Below are 20,657 nucleotides of genomic sequence, written 5' to 3'. Positions count from 1 at the left end.
CGTGGGAGGCAGTGTGAGAATTCCCAGCAGAGACTGGCTGCCGGGAGGTGCCGTGGGAGCAGCAGGTGTGCACCAGGTGACCATGACCCTCTCTGGGGTCTGGGGTGAGGGGGGCGCCTAAGACCATCTGGAGATGAGCCCAGCTGGTTGGGACCTATGAGGCTTCGGTTCCACCCCCTCGTGGTCCCCACCCATATCCATTTTGTTTTGGATCTCCTCCATGCTTTCATGACCAAAAAAAAAAAAATTTTTTTTTTTTTTTTTTTTACTTTTTCCGTGTTTTTTTTTTTTTTTTTTTTTAAAGTAATTACAGAGCAGGTAGTCGTTGACGCAAACCTCCCTTCAGTATCAAAAGAGTCTACGGGCACGAGGGGCTGGGGCGCGGACGCCGCCCCGACCCCAGCCACCGGCCGGCAGCCGGGAGCGGAGCTAGCGCGGGGACGCCGGGTGTCTCCGACGGTGTCTGTCTCTTGGGTCTCGGGGGTGGGGGAGGGGAGGGAGGGAGAGGCGTCAAACTGCAAAAAATGAACCGTAAAAGGAGGGCTGTTGGGACGAGGGGAAAGGACACCCCTCAAAAAAGCTCCTCTCCCCTGGAAGGCGGCGGGCGGGACTTGGTCGCAGGGCGCGAGGAAACGCGCGGGCTCGGCCGCTTCTCCTGGTCTCGCGTCCCCTCGGGTCGCCCGGCCGGTGGGGCGGCGAGGGGCGCGGAAGCGCGTGCCCGGACCCAAGCGCGCGCGGCGGGGCGAAAGCCGCGGTCCCCACCCGCCCGCGTCCTGCGGGCCGAGGCGCGGCGGCCTCAGATCTGCGTCTCTTGCACGTTCTCCTTGGAGCCGCTCTTGAAGAGCAGAGGTTCGTGGATGGAGTTGAGGCCGGCCGGGCCCTTGCCCCCGCAGCCCCCGCCGCCGGGGTTGCTGCTGTAGTGCGCCTTGAAGGCGGCCGCCACGTAGTGGTGGTGGTTGAGGTGGTCGCGCTCCAGGGCGGGCAGGGCCAGGTGGCTGTCCCCGCCCACGCCGGCCCCGCCCGCCACCGCGGCGGCGGCGGCCACCGAGACGGCGGAGGCTGCGGGCAGCTCGTCCTCCACGTTGATGATTTCCACGGTGCGCGTGGGCCCGTGGTGCTTGTGGAGCTGGTGCTGCTTGCGCAGCTTGTAGAAGGCCACCAGCATCACGGCGGCCATGAACGTGATGGCCACGAAGCAGCCGATGATGATCTTGGTGGTCTTCATGACGTCGTCCAGGTCCTTGAGGGCGTTCTCCGTCACGTCCGTGATGGGCACCGTGAACGCCTTCTCCGTGGGCCGGGAGGAGCGCGGAGCGGGCGCCGTGGTGGATGACGAGGCAGGCCCGGCCGCGTCCCCTGGCCGGCCTCCTCCCCAGACGCCGTCCGTCGTGGGCCCCGGGGGCTCCTTCTCCGTCCCCCGCGGCTGCAGGGCCTCCTCCCCGGGCTGCGTCTCCAGGGTCTCCACGGTCACCGTGGTGAAGTAGGTGTAGCCGCCACTGCCGCCTCCGCCGCCCCCGCCCCCGGGCCCGCCCACGCCGGCGCCCCCGGCGGCCACGGGGTCCACCGCCGAGACGTTGAGCGTGGCGGAGGCGGTGGTGTTGCCGGCTGAGTTCGTCACCATGCACGTATACTGGCCCGTGTCCTGCACGGTGACGTTGGTGAAGTTGAGCGTTCCGTCGTGCAAGACGGAGATGCGCACGCGGTAGGAGCCGTGGGTCATGAGGGTGCCGTTGGGCGTCAGCCAGTTGACGGAGGTCATGGAGGTGCCCGTGCGGCACTTGAGCTCGGCGGCCATGCCCTCGGTGACATTGAGGTCCGTGGGCGGCTCCACAATGACCGGCGCGTAGCAGGTGAAGTGCGACTGGTCCAGCTCGCCGATGTAGCGGCCCTTGAGTCCTGCCGGCGCGTGGCAGCGGGCGCAGCACGTCGTGTTGCTGGGCACCGTCTCCTTCAGCCACCAGCTCAGCCAGAGCACGTCGCAGTTGCAGTGCCAGGGGTTATGGTTGAGGTGCACCCGCTCGAGGCGGTGCAAGGGTGTGAAGAGGTCGTGGGGAAGCGACATCAGGTTGTTGTGGGACAGGTTGAGCTCCTCCAGCGACTTGAGGTCGTCGAAGGCATTGCGCTCGATGGTGGCCACCTGGGCGTGCATCAGCCACAGCTTGCGCAGGCTGGTGAGGCCCTGGAAGGAGCCCGGGCGGATCAGGTCCAGCCGGTTGCCCGACAGCTCCAGCTCCTCCAGGCGCACCAGGGCGGTCAGGTTGGGGATGTCCTTGAGGTTGCACATGCCCAGGTTGAGGTAGCGCAGGTTGACCAGCCCCTCGAAAGCTGCCTCCGAGATGTACTCCAGCCGCTTGAGCTCGCCCAGGTCCAGGCGGCGCAGCGAGGGCACGCGGTTGAAGGCGTAGGAGGGGATGCTCTCGATGGGGTTGTTGCGGAGCCAGAGCTCCCGCAGCTTGGACAGGTACTCGAAGGCCTGCGTGGGCACCGTGGTCAGCCGGTTGTCGAAGAGCTCCAGCGTGTTGAGGCTGGGCAGCCCGTTAAAGGCGCCCACCTCGATCTTGCGCACGAGGTTCTTGCTCAGCTGCAGGATCTCCAGGTGCCGCAGGTGCTTGAAGGTGTCTGTGCGGATCACCTGGGGGTGGGGAGGAGAAACGGATCAGTGATACTGACCATCATACGGGCACCACGTGCTGACAAGAGTGTGGAACCACCGGATTTCTCATACTTGGCTGGTGGGAGAATCAGACGGTGAGACCACTTTGGAAGAGACTATAGCTGCTGACAATGTTAAGACGGGGCTGCCACGCCTCCGCCATTGCACTCCTGGGCTCTTCCTCAAGAGTAACGAAAACAGATGTCCACGCAACAGTCGCGGCGTGGGTGTTCACAGCATTTCTGTTCATTACAGCCTGGAATGGAAACCCCAAATGTCCACCAACGGGTGAACAACAAGCACAGTGGTTCGTCCCCACAACAGAGCCCTACCCCTCGCCCTCAAGGAAGGAACCGCCCCCCGCGCTCCCTCCAGCCTTGGGCGGAGCAGAGGAAGCCCCACCAGGCAGCCAGAGGCCTGATGCCACGCTCCAGGGGTCCCCAGTGGGTGTCTTCTAGTGTGGGTGGGGTGGGGGCAGGTGGGAAGGGACATGAGGGAACGTTCAGGGGCAATGGGAATGTTGTCTATTGGGGTGGTGTTATGTGGGTGAGTGTGACTGTCAAAATTGCCAACTGTACACTTAAAACAGGGTCCTTTATTATGTGGAAATTATACTTATTGTAAAAAATAATAAAAGATCAAGAATAGGAATAGTAGTAACTAACAGGCATTGAACATTATTTGGTGCCAGGCACTACTCTAAATGCTTTATGGGTAATAACTCATTTAACCCTCTAACTGCCCTATGCCATAGGTAGGTACTGTTAGGAGTCCTTATTCAATACCTGCAGTCCCCAAATTCACAAAACCCTGAAAGCCATATTTTTCATAATTTTGATACCAAACTCCACGTGAAAGTATTTTGTTTATTTATTTTTGCAGTGCTGGGGATAAAACCCAAAGCCTCATGCATGCTAGGCAACTGCTTTTCCACTGAGCCACATCCCAAAAGCTTTCCTTTTTTTTTTTTTTTTTTTTTAATTTTGAGACAGGGTCTTACTAAGTTGCCAGGCTCGTCTTGAACTTGTGATCCTCCTGCTTCAGCTTCTGGAGTAGCTGGAATTGTAGGTGTGTACCACAGAGCTGGTTTATTTAAGGCTCTTATTGGTCTCACTTGACTATTGAAACATTTCACTATAGAAATAGTTACATATTTGATCAAGAGTATGTTTTAAAATATATGCTGCATTTTACCACCTTTCTAATATCAGAGTGCCCAAACACATCTAGCCTCGAGGGTTTTCACTTGAGGGAGTGTGAATTAGGCACAGAGAGGTGCATTGACTTGTCCAAGGACATAGAGAGGGAATAGTACTTGCCACTAGATCCAGGCCCTCTGGAACTGGAGTCCCAGCTCCTAGCCCATGACCTTGGCTACCAGTTACATGTAGGGGCTGGGGCTGGGGACCACAGGAGAGACAGTGCTGGGCTGGGGCATGGTGGGTAGTCTCACAGGGTCCTCCTGTCGCCATGCTGAGTGCGCTGAGGCACAGAAGGCCACACAGCCGTCAGATCACATGTCTGAAGCCTAGTGATGTGGCGATGCTTGTGTAGAATATTGGGGGTGGGGATGGGGAGCCCCAGATAGGATACTGTACAATCACAATTTCATAAAACTAAGAATTAGGTATCTGTCTACATGTGCCAAAAAAGCCTGGGAGGAAATCCTCCAAGCTGTTCTTAGCACTGAATTCCAGATGTTGGGGATTATAGGCAATTTTTTCTTTTGTTATTTTTCCCCCAATGAACAAAATGCAGGAATAAGAAGGAGGAATAAAAACAAAACTAACAAAGAAAAGGTAAAGAAAAAAAACTGTACCTGAAAGGCATTCAGTATAAGGAATGCAATATTCTTGGCAAAGTCATAGTCACAGAATGATAATAGTGGCCACTACTTACACCCATGTTGCCCAGTGGAAATGCCATGTGAACCACATGTGCACTTCCTAAATTTCCTAGATCCACATATTAAAAACAAAACAAAACAAAATTGAACAGGTGAAATCAAATTCTTTGTTTCTTTTAAAATTGACACATAATGAAATCAATTCTAATAATATTTTATTTAAGCTGATGTACCAATTATATCATCCTTGTAATCAAGATGAAAACTTACGAATGAGTCAATTGCGCTCCCAAATCGAGCACGTTGGCACTCCGGGTGCACCTTCGGTGGGACTTGGGCCCAAGTATTAGATGGCGCAGCTTCACCAGGAGCCTTCTCAGCGCCCTGTGATGCTTTATGAACACAATTGTGCCTTATCCTCCAGCGGCCCTATGAACAAGGACTATCGCTGCCCCGTTTTAGAACGGAGGAAACCGAGGCCCACAGAAGCGGCTAGCTGGTGGGCAGAGCTGGGCAGGGCTGGCCAGCCTGTGCCCGCCCTCCCTGGCTGGGCCGCAACGCACCCGCAGCACCGCTGTTCCCATTGGATGGATAAGGAAACCGAGGCCGCGGGTGTGGCTGGAATGGCAGAGCCCTGTTCACATCTTGCCTCCTCCTCCTTGGCTGTAGGACCTGTCACTGGAGCTCTCTGTGCCTGGGGTCCACTCCTGCCATGAAGGGAGGCTGATGAAAGCCACTTCGGAGGGCAGAGAGGTCGAGTGCAAGCGCTCAGCGCCTCTCATCACACTGTTATTCTTACTGTTTTATTGGCGTGTAGTAACCTGAACCCTGCCCTTGGGGTTAGAGCGCAGAGCCTTTCTGACCACAGGCCGCATACTGTGCGCCACCCGTGGAGGGAGACCCTTGCTGCTTCCGATGATGAAAATGGGCAGCGTAGACCTGGTACAGCCCAGGCCCTTCAGTCCCCTGCCTGTTCCTGGGCCTGTGAGTCCCACTGCAGCCCCTCCTCTCCATACCTACGGCAACAGAAGAATCTGTTTTACCCTCAGATCCCCTGACCCTCCCTGCTCGCAGTCCTCCCAGGCCTCCCACCATTCCTGGTGCAATCCCATCCCCAGGGGACCCTGCCCCAGCAGCTCATCCCTGAGGACCTTCCCCTTCATCCCGTCCTAGCCCATCCCTGAACACAGCCAACTGCACCTGCTCACCCTCTGGCCCTTGCTGCTCCCTCCACTACTTTTTCTGGCTATCTCCTTGCTCCCTTTGACACCCAACTCTGGTGTTACCTGTTCCAGAGGAGTCCTGCCCCCTCCCCATCTGCCCACCCAGCCTGGTCATGGTACCCCCACTCAGGGCCTCCATCTGTGCTGAGCTGACTTCTATTTTCATCTCATCCACCAGAATCTGGGCCCCTCCAGCAAGGACAGGGTCTGCATCTGACCACTGAGTTTGGGAGAGCATGGTGGCTCTGGGCAGTTCCCAGGCATTCAGTGGTGTGGATTTGAAAACAGCTCCCCCCCTTGTGTGAGGGGGTGCTGGGGACTGAACTCAGGAGCAATGGACACTGAGCCACACCCCCAGCCCTGTTTTCTATTTTATTTAGAGACGTGGTGTCACTGAGTTGCTTAGCACCTCACTTTTGCTGAGGGTGGCTTTGAACTCATGATCCTCCTGCCTCAGCCTCCCTATCTGCTGGGATTACAGATGTGTGCCACTGTGCCCAGCTTATAGCCCCTTCTGGAATGTTTCATCTGCCATCCCCGTTTTTATGCTGGGGATGAAGCCAGGGCCCCAGCATGCCAAGCATGCTTCTGCCCCTGAGCTGTACCCCTTGCTCAGGAGGGGCCCTCTTGACCAGAACTGAAGTTCAGTCCCTGCCCAGAAACCAGATTTCCTGAGGTCACAGAAAACAGCCAGGGCACTTGCCTGGTGGAGGATTCTTCGCTGTCCCAAGGTGAAAGAGACAGGAGATATAATCAGGCCCTTACAACTCCATGATTCTCAGGCCACTCTGAATGGTTTATGGGTACAATGAGTGGAATCTGGGCTAAGATGGAAATGCAGAGCTCAGAGTAGGAAGGATCACGGGAAGGGAACCCCTTTAGAACACCTAATTGAAGTCTCCCACGGGCCAGGCCTGGGCTGGGTACCAAGTTAGAACAACAGATAAAGTCCCTTTAATATGCTTTTCTCTTCTGCTGAAAAAGTCATATGTGATCACTTTAGTAAAAAATTATAAGAAATCAGTCAAGAGAATTACACTATGAACTGATTGGTGTAAACCTCCTGCCAATCGCTTCTTGTGCTGGGGTATGTTTTTCACCATCTTTTAATGTTTTTCAGAAAATTTTGATGGTGTAATATACTTTCCAGGGTCCTGTATTTCCCTCTAATAATATTATACCAGGAGCATTTTCTAATGTCATGAAATATGCTTAAACATTTTTGGCTTTTTGGAATTCAGGCCCAGGGCTGTGCCTGCTTTTGGACACTGAGCTGAAATTGTCAAGGTGGTCTTTATTTTTCTTGGTATATTTCTGCTTTTTCTAAGTTCCACTGTACTGGTCGGACACTCAGAAAGACTGTGGGTCCTGAAGGTTGGTGAAAGTCCCCAGTGGCCATGGCTGTATCTGAGGGAGATGGTGCAGGAGCATCTCCCAGGAAGGCGAGGTGGGGCCTGAGAAAGTCTCTGGCTTCTGAGCCTAGGGACCCCGGCTCTTCCCTGCGGGCCCGTGGAGCCTCAGTTTACCCCTCAGTGAGATTATCTCAGGCACACCCAGCCTGGCGCTTCTCACGGCCTGTCCCACGGGATGCTAGGCAACAGAAATCTCATGATCAAGTTCCCCTGGAACCTGCCCCGCCTCCTCCCGCGCACATGGTGTTGAAGTTCCATGAAGTTGGGCTGGGAGAGCCGCCTTGCTGGGCTCTGCTCTGGGTCCCCCAAACAGAATCCGCCTTAGGACCCTAGCACAGGACGCCTTCCCTGCGCCCTGGGAGACCCTGGCAATGAATGAAGCCTGTGCTCAGTTGCTGCTGCTGTTGATACTAATGTCAACAACGAAACAGTAAGAAGAGAAGGAGCTTCTGGTCAGGCCCATCACCTGGGAGGGAACAGGCACTTTTTAAAGGTTGGACTCACGAGTCCGGACAGAAAAATTGAGAGCAAAGGGGTTTCTGGTCCAGGTGCCAGCAAGAACTCCCTGAGTCTTGGTCACACTTGGAGGGTCCAAGTCCTCCCCAGCTCCCAGGGAGCACCTGCGCCCTGCTCCTGCCCCTTCCCCCTCCCAGGGCTCCTGTTCTCTGAGAGGCCTCTCCGGCTCACTTTCTCAGTCAAAAGGTGCTCTGCTGTCCCGAGCATGGGGTTGGCCATCAGGCCTGCCCTGCTACCTCTTTGGGAGTCTCACAACTTCCTCTGTATGGCCTCCATCTCTTCTCTACCTCCAAGCCCAGTGCAGGCCACCCTCTGTCCCTGGACCCTGCCTCAAGCCTCCTGCCTGGCCTCCAGCCTCTCCCCTCCAATCCGTCTCTGGGATCTTGCAACCCCCAGAGCTGACCCTGACTCTGCCCTCCTCTAGACCCCTCCAGGGCTCCCCAGTGCTCCCAGGGAGCCCTGCCTGACTGGTATCTACCCGCCTGTCCCTTCCCTCTGAATAGCCCCTCATTGTCCTCACTCCAGATGCCCAATAGCCGGTACCAGTCCTTGGGCCACCTAGCCAGGCCTTCCACATTTGCACACACTGTTCCCCCTGCCTTGCCCCCTCCTCTACCTGTCACCCTGCTGGCCCAACCCCAAGGGCTCTGGTTCACTCAGGCACCCATGGCTCTTGGATGAGTGAAACCATCATCCATCAGGTGGGGGCGGGGGGGGGTCGTTACCTGTGGAGGTGTGTCACAGGGTCGCCCTGCAGCATTGCTCTGGAGACTTGGGCGTTCTGCGAGACACAGTCCATGCAGGGCTTGGCTCCTGTAAGGGTGCACTGAGCACAGGTGACAAATGCCGGGCTGGGCTGGGCGTTCTACATTTGTCACCCCAGCTTTTTCTTCACCCATGCTATGGCTTAGCTGTGAGGTGCTCCCCAAAGCTCACATGTGAGACAATGCAGGGGAGGTCAGAGGGGGGCGACTGTGTGGAGAGAGCCTTCGCCCACTCGGTGCATCAGTCCAATGGGCATAACTGCAGGCAGGTGGGGTGCGGCTGGCAGAGGCAGGCCACGGGGGTGGGGTGTCCCTGATGAGTGGAGCTTGCTGTCTGTGCTTCCTGACTGCCACGTCCTGAGGGGCTTTCTTCCACCCCGGTCTCTGCTGTCTTGTCCTTCACCTCAGGCCCAGAGCAGCCGAGCTGGCCATCCATGGACTAAGACCTCTGAAACTGTGAGTCCCAAAGAATCTTTTCCTCTTTGGATTGTCCTTGTCAGATCTTTTGGTCACAGCAACGGAAAAGCTGACTGAAACAAGCAGCCACACAGGCGGTGGTCTGGGGCTTCCATTTCAGAGAAGGGAGAAGGCTCGGCAGAGCACACAGGGAGGAAGGACAGAGCCCAGGTCTGGGCCCAGGCATGGCCCCACCTCTGCACCTCCCCAAGCTCCCATTTACTCCCCTCCCCAACCCCACAGGCAAACATCATACTCATTTGAGAGGCAAGGAGACCAAGGCTCACTGAGGCCAAGTGACTCAGCAGAGCTGGCCAGGGAGTGTGCAGCAGGCAGGGCTGGGGTCAGCGTCCAGCTCAGCGAGGCTGCTCTCCAGGCATCTCTGGAGTCTCTGGACAGAGGACTGTGCTGATGGCATGTCCTCAGAGGAGCCTGAGCCTGTTCCCACTCAGTGTGCCTTGTCCTGTTGCAGTGAGAAGATGTATGTGAACCGAGATGAAGGGGCACTCCCCAAGGGGGTGGGGTCCCCCTGCCAATCACTCCAATCAAATGCACTGGAGAAGTAAGCAGGGTGAGGTGCTGCTGCAAAAGAAGCCTGGGTTGCTGTAGACAGTGGGTCCCTTCCTTTGAACAGAACTGCCATGTGTCCTCCTCTGCAGGACCCCTCTGAGCATGAGCAATGCGGTGGAAGAGGTGGGTGGCTTGGATCTGGGCTGTGCTGCTGACCAGCTGCTAGATCTTGGGCATGTCTTAGCCTCTCTGAGCTCATGTTCTTTATGGGTATCCTGAGTCGTTGAAAGGCTCTGACAAGTTAGTGTGTGCTCAGGATAAGACAGTGAGCAAATGCACAAGAGCATTCACTTCTAAACCGTCCATGCAAGCTGATAATGGCCGTACTGACATTTGTTCTGTCTCTGGGCTTCCAGTTCCTTCCCCAGCATCTTTCCTTCATACTGGCTGTTAGAATTATCTAAGGTGCAGTTCAGAACTCAGCATGTCCCTGTTCCTGCCTTCCCAAGGCTCTCTATGCCCCTTCACCTGGTGTCAGAGTCCCTTCGGAACCTGCCCCCTGCCTCCTTGCTATTCCAGCCACTAGAGAGAGATGGACACAATTCACTATGCTTGCCACTGTCTGTCTTTGCACAGGCTCTGAACCACTTCCTGGAATGTCACCCTCCTTGTTCTCTGGGAAATTCCAATGGCTCTTCCCAGAAAAGCCCTCCTTGACCTCTACTCCCTCACTCATCACACACATTCTCTTCTGAGGCCCCATCATGCTGATTGTCATTTGGTCCAATGCACCTGTCTCCTTGTCCAGCCTGTGAGTCCAGGAGCAGAAATTCTGTTGGAACAAGGTCTGCATCCAGCACCCAGTGTGAGGCCTACTCATGGTCGACCTCAGCCAGGTCTGATGAGCAGTGGACCCAGGTGAACTGGAGAACACCCAGTTGTACTGGCTGATGCGCCTACAGGCATTTTGGTTTGGTGACAGTGACAGCACATCAAAATCCTCAGTAGCAGAACTTGGGAGTGGGAAAGTTCTAATATTCTGGTTCCTAATCCTTCTGCCTTTTGCCTTAAAGTCCACATGTCTGAGATTACAAAAGCAGCACTGTCTTTCTTTCAGCTGGTGTATGTATCATTTCTACTTGCATAGTTCATCCTCATCTTCTAGTTAGGGTTTTGGTTTTAATTTGGTCTGGAAATCTCTGCCTTTTAACTGGAAGTTTAGTCCACTTACATTTATTATAATTACTATAATATACTTAGGATTATTCCTATAGTCTTTAATATTTTGTGCTATTTCTGTTTTTTTTTTTGTAAGCTACTCTTTCCTATTTATTATCCTATTTTGTATTATGTGAATTTCTTCTGACTCCATTTCCTATCTCTATGCTTTCAGGATTTATATATTTTCTCCTTAACATTTAACATGCCTACCTAAAGAGCAAAGCTTGTCAATTCCATTCTTCTGCTCCCAAATAATACAAGGCTGACTCTAAAACAAAGAGTCATCCTGAGCAGGTTCCCAATAAAGTAAAAAAGGGGAATCACTATTTGCTAGGTGCCTACTATATGCCATATGTGCTTTATGCTCTGAGGTTATAATCTCATTAATCCTGTGGAAATCCTATCACATGGAGGTTATTAACCATATGCCCCTGGCCCTTCCCCATATTTGATGGTCTAATGGCTGAGGAAACCCAGGTTCACAGAGGTAAAATCACTTGTTCTCAACCTCAAGCTCCAAGCCAGGACTCAGAGTCTGCTTCTCCTGAATCCAAACACAGCATCTCCATCACATCTACAGCCCTAAATGGAGTTGGGCTGTCGTGGGCTTCATGCCCACCTAGAGTGTAGAGCCCATTTGCTTAAACATGGCAGGTTCTCATTTGATAGGATTTTCTTTGAGAGCTGCCCTGTGTCAGGTGTTGTGCTAGACTCTGGGGGTCCAGCTGGGAGCAGGACAGACAGGGGCCTGCCTTCCTAGAGCCCACAGTAATCATGCAGATGATCGCTTCATGGGGATGGTGTCAGCAGGCTGTGCAGCTGCCTGACTGTGGGGGAGGCAGGCCTGGGGTTCCCTAAGGCACAGTTTGAAACACCCCAGAGCAAATGATCTCTGGAGCCATGGCAGGGTCATGTGGGTGTTGACACCTGTCCCCACCCTGACATCTGGCCTAATGAAGATGTTGAAGTTCTGTCATACAGTGGAGGAACCAGGACAGGAGCCTGGGGGAGAGCCACCCAGCTGGCCATGCCTCCAAGACCCCTCAGCCCTTCAGCCCCCGTTTGCTGGGCTCACCCCACTTGTGCCAGGGCCAAGGATGCAGGGGGATTCAGGCAGGGGACATGGTCCCTCAGTGGCTGCCTCCCAGCCTCCAATGGGCTCTTCCTCACCCTTGTACCCTGCAACTGGCCCTCTTCTGGGGACTTTCTATTTCAGTCATGGAAGTGACCATTAATATTTATTTTTTAGTTTTCGGCGGACACAACATCTTTGTTTGCATGTGGTGCTGAGGATGGAACCCGGGCTGCACGCATGCCAGGCGAGCGCGCTACTGCTTGAGCCACATCCCCAGCCCCCTTGCTGGGGCTTTTAAGAAAATAAATTGTCAAGAAATCCTTTATTAAAAATTTAACTGTGGGGGCTGGGGCTGTAGCTCAGCAGCAGAGCGCTTGCCTGGCATGTGTGAGGTACTGGGTTTGATCCTCAGCACCACATAAAAATGAAACAAATAAAATAAAGACATGCTGTAAAAAAAATTTAACTGTGGTAGGAAAATGACTAAGTGAATTGTTCATCTTAATGCTATTAAGATAAATTGTTTCTATTTTTTATTTAAAAATTTTTAGTTGATGGGCCTTTCTTTTTTTCTTTATTTTTCCGTGGTGCTGAGGATGGAACCCAGTGCCTCACACCTGCTAGACGCGCTCTACTTCTGAGCCACACGCAGCCCAATGTGTTTTGAATGTAATGAACCAATAACAAAAGTCTAGTAAAGCTTACTGGGTGTTTTTTTCTCCTCAAATTTTTATATTCAAAATTTAAATACATTGTTGTTTTCACTCTGTTTTTATGAGGACTTGGACTTCTTCTATTTCTTCCTAGTTCTGAGATAAGGGATTTATACCCCCTTCTTCATCAGGACTTCCCTGGTGGCCAGGACATGATTGGCAGCATTGCAGGGGCCAGTGTGGGTGCTGGACCGCCCAAGCTGCTCTCTCCCTCCCTCCTTCCTCCCACTTATAACCCCTGAGTTGCCTCCCGAGTGCTCCGGGGTACAAGCCCTCTCCTAGGTACCAGGTCTGGCCTGTTTCCCCTTGAGGAGCCCAGACAGGCATCTGAACTTGGCGCAAACAGCCAGGCACCAAGGTCCAAGCAGAGGGTACATGAGGGCTAAGTGCAGCCTGCTGCGCCTGGGCAGCGGGACAGTGCGCCTAACCTCTGCCGGGTGCGGTGCGGTGTGGAGGCTCAGCCGTGGGCGGGCACCTCCCTCCCAGGCATCTTCCCTGGCCCTGACCTCCCTGCCTCCAGCACAGAGGATGGCTCTCTCTCACCTCCTCTACTGCCTCTCCATCTGCAGCGTGTGGACAGAGGACTGTGTCTGCTCACCCACTGGCCTAGAGTGGTGCCTGGTACACAGTAGGTGCTCCATCAATGAGCTGGGGCTGAGCTGGGTGCTGCAGGTGGACCATGGGGGCTGGCCAGATCCAGGAGGAAGAGGGCTACGAGGCAGGTGCGCTGTGGCGGTGGCTGTGGAGGGTGAGGCCAGTCCCTGGGACAGGCATATGGGGCAGAGGAGAGCATGCCCTTGAGGGTGGAGGAGCTGGGAGTGCTGGCCAAGTCCTGCTGCAGGACGGAGGCGGGACAGCTGGGGAAGGGAGTCCCCTGTGGGTGGAGGATGTGGCAACTGGCAGGGCCACTGACAGGCCAGGAAGCTAGGAGGAAGCCCAGAGAATGTCCTGACAGGCCAGGGCTGTGAGGCACAGAGTGTCAGGACTCAGTTACACTCCTATCATCAAGTCACCTGGGCTTGGGACAGGTGTGCACTAGGAGGCATCGGGAATCGTGCTGGAGAAGTCGCTTCCGCAGCCAGCTGGCCGTAGTAATCACTGAGGATCTTGTGTTGGGTGGGAGAGCCTTCCTCTCCTGTGCCTCAGTTTCCTTATCTGTAAAATGGGGACAAGAAGGGGACCTACTCCTAGTGTTGCCCTGAGGATGGAATTCACCGAGGAAGCCAAGGTTTGCTTGGAGCAATGTTGGGAGCCACCTCGGCCCCTCCCTCCTCCTCCAGGGGCTGCAGGAATCTGATACTATTTTTCTGGATAAAGGACCCCAAGAGATGACTGGAGGCCTTGACTTCATTCATGGACAGAAGAACAGGGGTCTTGAGTCCCTCAGGACCTCAGTCTACTCAACGGAGAAGTGGGGGTGACATTCCTGCTACCTTCTCCTGGGGCTGCCTCTGGGCGGGGAGGCCAGATGGCTTTGCCAGATGGCAAGCCATTCTGCACATTCGTCAGTTTGACAGTTGCATTCTGGGCACCTGCAGTGTGTGGGCTCTGTGCTAGGTGCTGGGGTCAGTGGTAACTGAGATGGACACACAGTGACCACAGCTCAGGCCGTGGGGCCGTGGGGTATGGCCGGAGCTCACCAGAGACTGGCGACTCTTGCTCACCAGCCTTCCCAGCTGCTGCCCTTCACCACGCCCTCTGCTATTTCACCCAGCACGTGCCAGACCCTCCTCTATTTTTTTAGTACCAGGGATTGAACCCAGGGTGCTCTACCACTGAGCCACACCCCCAGCCCTTTTTATACTTTATTTGGAGGGTCTCCTTAAGTCAAGTCGTTAAGTCGCCCAGGCTGGCCTTGAAATTGCCATCCTCCTGCCTCAGCCTCCCACTGGGATCATAGGCCTGTGCAGCCCTCTGTGCGCTGGGTGGTATTTACAGGACTGTTCCTTTTGTGATGATCTTCTGAGAAGGGCATTTAGTGTCATGTTCTCTGTGTGTTATATAGAGATGAAAAGGTTAAGCAGGAACCCACAAATTAAGGGGGTCTCATTGACAAGTGTGGAAACCTGGGCCCTGGTCGGTGCTCCTGAGGGGACCCAGGAAACAGTTGGGATGGAAGCTGGAGAGGCTGCAGTTAGACAGGAAGTCCTGGGGGGGCAGCAGAGGGAGGCTGCTCCCTCCCACTCCACCACCTCCTGCAGGGAGCTGTCCTTGACCTCAGGAGGGGGCCCTTCTAGATCTCTCCCCTACCATTTTCTTCCTCTAGCAGGGAAATGTCCCTTCAGTCAAAAACTCCATATTCCCTGCTGCCTGAGGGGATCCGTCCTGGAAAGTGCTGAGCTAGCAGTGACTGCAGAGCCACTCAGTGCCTGCCACTCAGTGCCTGCCACAGCCCCACAGGGTGGCTGCGTTCCTGTTCCTGAAGCCACACATCATGGCTCTCCAGCCTGGCTTCCCCACAGTGACTCCGGGGGGCACAGGGCAAGCCCAGAGGGCCACAGCTAGCTGGACGACTCTGGCCAAGTCATTCTGAGCCAGCTGAGCCTCCGTTTCCACATCTGTAAAATGGGAGAGGCGGCCCTGCCTAGGAGGCCCTCCCACCTAGGAGGCCCCCCCACCAAGCACACTCCCATTCTCCAGGCAAAGGTGAGCAAATACCAGGGGTGATTTTTTCTTCAGCTTGTACGACACATATTTGCATTTATTGTTTTTCCCTGATTACAAAAAGTATTAAAAGCTCTTACTGCAGGAAATTTAGAGAATAGAGAAAACATAAAGAAGAAATTAAACACCACTCCCCCTCATGATTCGAGTGCAGAGAGAAGGTGCTGTTGACATCCAGGGTGTCCCCAGTCTTTAAAGAAAGCATCGTTGAGGGCTGGGGTTGTGGCTCAGTGGTAGAGTGTTTGCCTCTCATGTGTGAGGCACTGGGTTCGATTCTCAGCACCACATATAAATAAATGATTAAAATAAAGGTCCACCAATAACTTAAAAAAATATATATATATACATACACACACATATACATACACATATAGCATTGTTGATCTTAAATGAACTGGAGATGCTACTTGGATCCTTCCTTGCAAGCTCATAATTTCAGAATTGTGCTTTGGACACCTGCTAACCTCCACCTTGGAGGCCTAGAGTGCTCCATGGTCAGCTGTACAGCAGTCCCCATGGCCGGGGACTGAGGCAGCTCTGGATGCCAGCTGCCAGGCTCCTTGACATGACTCTCTGAGACGACCTCTTTAGGTTGGGACTGGTGGTTTCTTAGGAGGGAGCTTTCCTTGCCATCTGACCTCATGGCAGACCCAGAAGGGACTGGGATAGCCCGCAAAAGCCTCAGGTGGTCCCAGGGATACTTAGTGTAACTAAATACATGGCTATCCAATGACCCAGCAATTCCCCCGGGACATATCCAGAGAAATCATCACTCAGCTCCTACAGGGGCCTGGTGAGGCTCCATGATGGGGAAGCCAGGGCAAGGGGGGTGGGTGCCCATCAAGGGGAACTCTGCCACAGTTGAGGTCACTGAGGGCACAGAAGCAGCCACATGCAAGGTTCTAAGAAGGTCAGGCCCGGTAAAATAGCAAGACAAAGAAAGCGATCTCTAACACAGCTCCCTTTGCATGAATTAAAAATACATACACACAAAGCAACAAGGAGCTTTCGCAAGAGCACACTCGGTAGAAAGAATCAGGGGCAACACACTGGATGCTGGCGAGGGCGAGGCCGAGGGGTGCCCACCAGGCCCACCTTGCACCTGGACCAGCCTGGGGCTGGGAGGTGGAGGGCCAGAGGATAGTCTCTTGGCTGCTGCCTTAGAAGGCTTCATCTCAGGAGGGTCTGGGCGTTTGAAGCCCCACCTCTCTCAAAAACCACTGGGGCCCAGGAACCATTGCTGATTCAAAAACAACCCCCGCCCTGGTTCAGTCCCCATCAGAAAAACATAAACTGTGAAATAAATCCTTCATTCTACATCTGGACACCACCTACCACTCCTCTTATGTGGCAGGAGGGCATTTTATCCCCCTCTGTCCCCAGGTGACAACCCCCAGAGTGAGGATAGGGACCTCCCTTGGGGTACTTTGTCCCCAGGAGCTTGCTGAGGGCCTTGCTGCCTGTACTGCACCCCAGGCCAGAAGCACATGGGAACAGGTGATGGGGACCTTTGAGCCTCCCCAGTTCTCCCAGGAGGGCCCCGTGGGAATCCCACCAACAGATGATTCCAGGCTTCTGCCAAGGGCCAGGGCAAGAGCTCCTGAGCGCCCCTTCCCTTCACCACAAGCATCTGCTAAGTGTCTATTGCACACTAGGCTCTGTTCCAGATGCTGGGGACACAGGGAATAGCACGAGGTCCCTGTCCTCATGGAAGTGATGGTGCAGTTGAGGAACCAGGTGACAGCCAGGTAACCAGGCAACATGGGAGGCTCTGGAGTCTCTGGGATTCAGCCTGTCTCTTCAGAGGCTCTGGTGCCGGCTGGGTATGAGGGGGTGGACGTGCAGATGAGTAAGACGCAGGACTCAGGGGTAGCCCTTCTCTGATCTTCCCTCTGACCCAGCAAGTCTACTTCTAGGAATTTATCCCAAGGGCAGAATCCAGAGGGCCAGAGCCTAGAGCAGGGCCTCTGACTGCAGCGTAGCTCAGGTCAACTGCAGCCTGGAGCTACGAAGGGCCTGGCACCGCTCCCTGGTTGCTCCCTGGGACGGTTATCAATGGCTATCGTGTTCTAGTGCTTGTGTATCCTGTCATTTAGCAAGTCCCTCTTTAACAACAGGACACCCATGCACTGGAATACGATACACTCATTTAAAATGACACCAGAGGGGGCTGGGGATGTGGCTCAAGCAGTAGCGTGCTCGCCTGGCATGCACACGGCCCGGGTTCGATCCTCAGCACCACATACAAACAAAGATGTTGTGTCCGCTGAAAAACTAAGAAATAAATATTAAAAAATTCTTTAAAAAAAAAAATAAAATGACACCAGAGAATATTTAGTGCCACAGAGAAAGATACTCATGGTAATGCTACTAGTGCCAAAAGCCAGTTTCAGAAATAGTGATTCCATTTTTCTTTCCTTTCCTTCTTTCTTTTTTTTTTTTTCCTGGTTCTGGGGTTCTAACCCAGGGCCTCACATGCTAGGGAAGCACTCTGTCACTAAACTGCATCCCCAGCCCTTTTTTGTTTTGAGACAGGGTCTCCCTAATGCACCCAGGCCAGCCTTGAACTTGTGATCCAATTTATGAGCTGGGTTGGACAAGGGAGGCCTGTGTGGGGGCAGGAGACTGACCAAATGCCCTTAATACAGTTCCCAACCAGGGGTGGGAATACCTGGCAATGGCTGGAGAATTTCTGGAACTGAGGTCAGGGTGCTTTCCGAGTCGCTGAGAATACAGGTGTGCAACACTGCACCCAGCTCAATTTTTTTTCTTAAAAAAAAAAAAAAAAAAAAAGGAAATAGTCCCATGGTGACCTGCTGAGGCTGCTCATGGGGACTCCCAGAGTGGCTCTTGCCTGCCTGTGTAGTGCCACTGGCTTTTGTCTGTGTTTTTATTTACTTAGGTGTATTTTCTAATTTTTCTAAATTAATAAATAATTAAAAATACATTTACAGATGCACAGGAAAGAGCCAGAAAGGTATTAACCCAAAGTGAAAGCAGAAATTATTTATAGTGGTGGGACTGCAGTGATTTTTTTTTCATTTTTCCATTTGGAAAAAATAATACTTTGTAATTATCCTGCTCTGGAGATGGCACGCCCCTGCTGCTGTCTGGAAAGTGTCCTCTGGGGGAGGCCCAGTCCACTGACCACTCACCAGCACTCGCTCATGGTCTGGAGTCGGGTGTGAGAACCCGGAATGGAGATGAAGGCGTGCGGTTGCTATTCCTGTTCTCATCCTCTAACCACAGCTACCTCGGTGGCTGCTTTACGATGTGCCTGGACACAGCAGACCTGTGCGTGATTTATGCGTGAATAAATTCATGTTCATGAGTGGCACTCAGCAGGTGTTTGTGGGACTGAGCTGCCCCCTGGACTCTCCAAAGGAAATCCAGGGCAGGTTCTTCCAAAGGGACCCACTGTGGCCTTGGCTGCCATTGAAGTCTCAGGCTCAGCTGGCCCCATGGTCCCCAGGTCTGCTTCGGCTACTCTAGGGCGTCGACCATTTGCTTATTCTCTCTTACTCTCTACAGTGTAAGATGCCAGGGAGGAGCTGGGCTTGGCCTGTGTGGGTCATCGCCTAGACCACGCTTGGCAGTTGGTGCTGTGGTATCTGTTGACTGTCACAGGAAGAAATGAAGGGGACACACAGGATAGGGGACAAGGCGGGTGCCTGGTGCAGACTTTGGTCCTGTGAAGGAGACGTGACTGCTCAGCTGAGGCTGTGGTGGCAGGATGGGGTGGGTTCACAAGATCAGCAGAAGGGGTGACTCTAACCTGTAACCTATAACCTGTTCCAGGAGGTGGCTGTTGGGGCCACCTGTCCTGAAAGAGTTCCTCAGGAGCGGGGCTGGTGATGGGTCTCAGGTTTCTGGACCCTGGTTCTGCACCACAGCCACCAGGAAGGACTGTCTCCTCTTGTCCCCCAGCCTGGCTCTCCCAGACAGTCAGATGGGGGTGGCTGGTCCCTTCAGCATGGGAAACTTCTTCTCCCCCAATTTATGAGCTGGGTTGGATTAGGGAGGCCTGTGTGGGGGCAGGAGACTGACCAAATGCCCTTAATGCAGTGGTTCCCAGCAGGGGTGGAAATGGCAGGAGAATTTCTGGAACTGAGGTCAGGGTGCTACTGGCATCTAGTGGCCGGGGATGAACACCTACAGTGCACAGGACAGCCCCTCCCTCGCCTCACAATAAAGGATGACCCGGACCCACGCGCGATTACAGCCGGAGGCTGAGAAACCCCGCCTCACGACAGCACTGCTCTGCGCCCCCGGCACCGTTTATGGCCTATCTTAATCAGAATCATATTTAATCGAATGGCAACAGCCCAATTCGGACGCCAACCACGTGCCCAACAGCGCGGGTTCTCCAGTTTGCACACCAACTCCAGGGGGTGGGTTAGCGAGCCTTGCACTGCACCCCAAATGACAAGAGGAAGAACTTACATCCAGGACTGCTGGCGAGGCGCCAGAACCAACTGTAAATCTTTGACAAGTATGTGGCCCTCAGGGCAGGGGCTCTCTCCTCTCTTTCTGGAGGAAGAAACTGGGGCTCGGCGTCAGGCCGCCTCGGCCCCAACTCCACCCGGCTGCGCCAGGCCCAGGGCTCCGTGTCCTACCTTGTGCCGCGGGCACAGCCCCAGGAAAACCCACCTGGCCTTGGCCCCACCCCCATCCAGCTCTAGTAAATGGGACGCAAACGACATCTCACGCAGGCACCGGGGTGGGCGTGCGGACTCCCGGATGTGAGGGAAGCGAGACTGACCAGAGGGAAGAGGGGTGGTGGCCACCTGCGCCTCCCCCAGCACCACCTGCGCCTCCTCCCCGACCGCCTAGCCTGACGGCGGCCGCCGGGCTCACCTGGATGCCGTTCTCCTGCAGGTTCAGGTAGCGCGTGTTGACGGGGATGCTGGCTGGGACCTCAGCCAGCTCTCGCCGCGTGCAGATCACCCTGCTGGCCTGGTTGCTGCAGGAGCAGGCCGCGGGGCAGGAGGTGGCCGGTGGGGAGCCCCCTCCAGCAGCGGATGTGATGGCCACGCCGCCCCCGCCGGCCCCCAGGGGTGGGGAGAAGAGCCAGAGGAAGAGCAGTGCCCCGTGGGGCCAGGACATCCTACCGGGCGGCAGCGGGGGGCACTGGGAGCCGCGGGCACACGCCATCCTCAATGCTCATGCTCCGCGCGGCCGCTGGGGGGCTGCGAGAGGGAAGACAGGAGAGATTCGGTCAGGGACAGGGTGGCCTGGGTCTCACCACCGCCCAGGCAGCTCCATCACCACCTCCCTTCCCGGGGCTCCTCACAAAGAGGCGGCGGGAGAGAGGCTGGCGGGCAGGCCGCAGGCTGCACCATCCTCCTTTCCATGTGGGGAGGCTTTCCACCCATTCTGAGGAAGGGAAAACTGAGGCTGGGAGAGAGGAGGGGTTTACCCAGGGTTACTCAGCCAGTGAATGGAAAACAGAAAGTTTTAGAAAGGTCACTGCATAGGTAGAGATGGAAAAAGACCCCAACCCTGAGGCAGAGGTGGAGAGAGGTCGAGCCCACAGTGTGGGTTAGGACCTGGCTCCCAGCATGGTACCTGCCAGGCCCCTGGGCAGTGTGTCCTGGCCTCTCT

General features: G+C 54.6%; 1 protein-coding gene across 1 annotated transcript; it reads right to left on the bottom strand.

Annotated features, from left to right (window-relative positions):
• Positions 1-796: 796 nt before the first annotated feature.
• On the bottom strand, positions 797-20,207 carry Lrrc4b (leucine rich repeat containing 4B). The gene is made up of 2 exons (XM_076839380.1): positions 19,911-20,207; positions 797-2,632 (listed from the first exon to the last, which is right to left on the bottom strand). Exons 1-2 carry the CDS (start codon positions 20,205-20,207, stop codon positions 797-799), a joined length of 2,133 nt encoding a protein of 710 aa, XP_076695495.1.
• Between the last annotated feature and the right edge of the window lie 450 nt (positions 20,208-20,657).

This window comes from Callospermophilus lateralis, chromosome 18, assembly GCF_048772815.1.
Source record: "Callospermophilus lateralis isolate mCalLat2 chromosome 18, mCalLat2.hap1, whole genome shotgun sequence".
Classification (NCBI taxonomy): Eukaryota; Metazoa; Chordata; class Mammalia; order Rodentia; family Sciuridae; genus Callospermophilus; species Callospermophilus lateralis.
The sequence above is the reverse complement of the archived record's forward strand: the minus strand, read 5'-3'. Positions and strand labels throughout refer to the sequence as shown.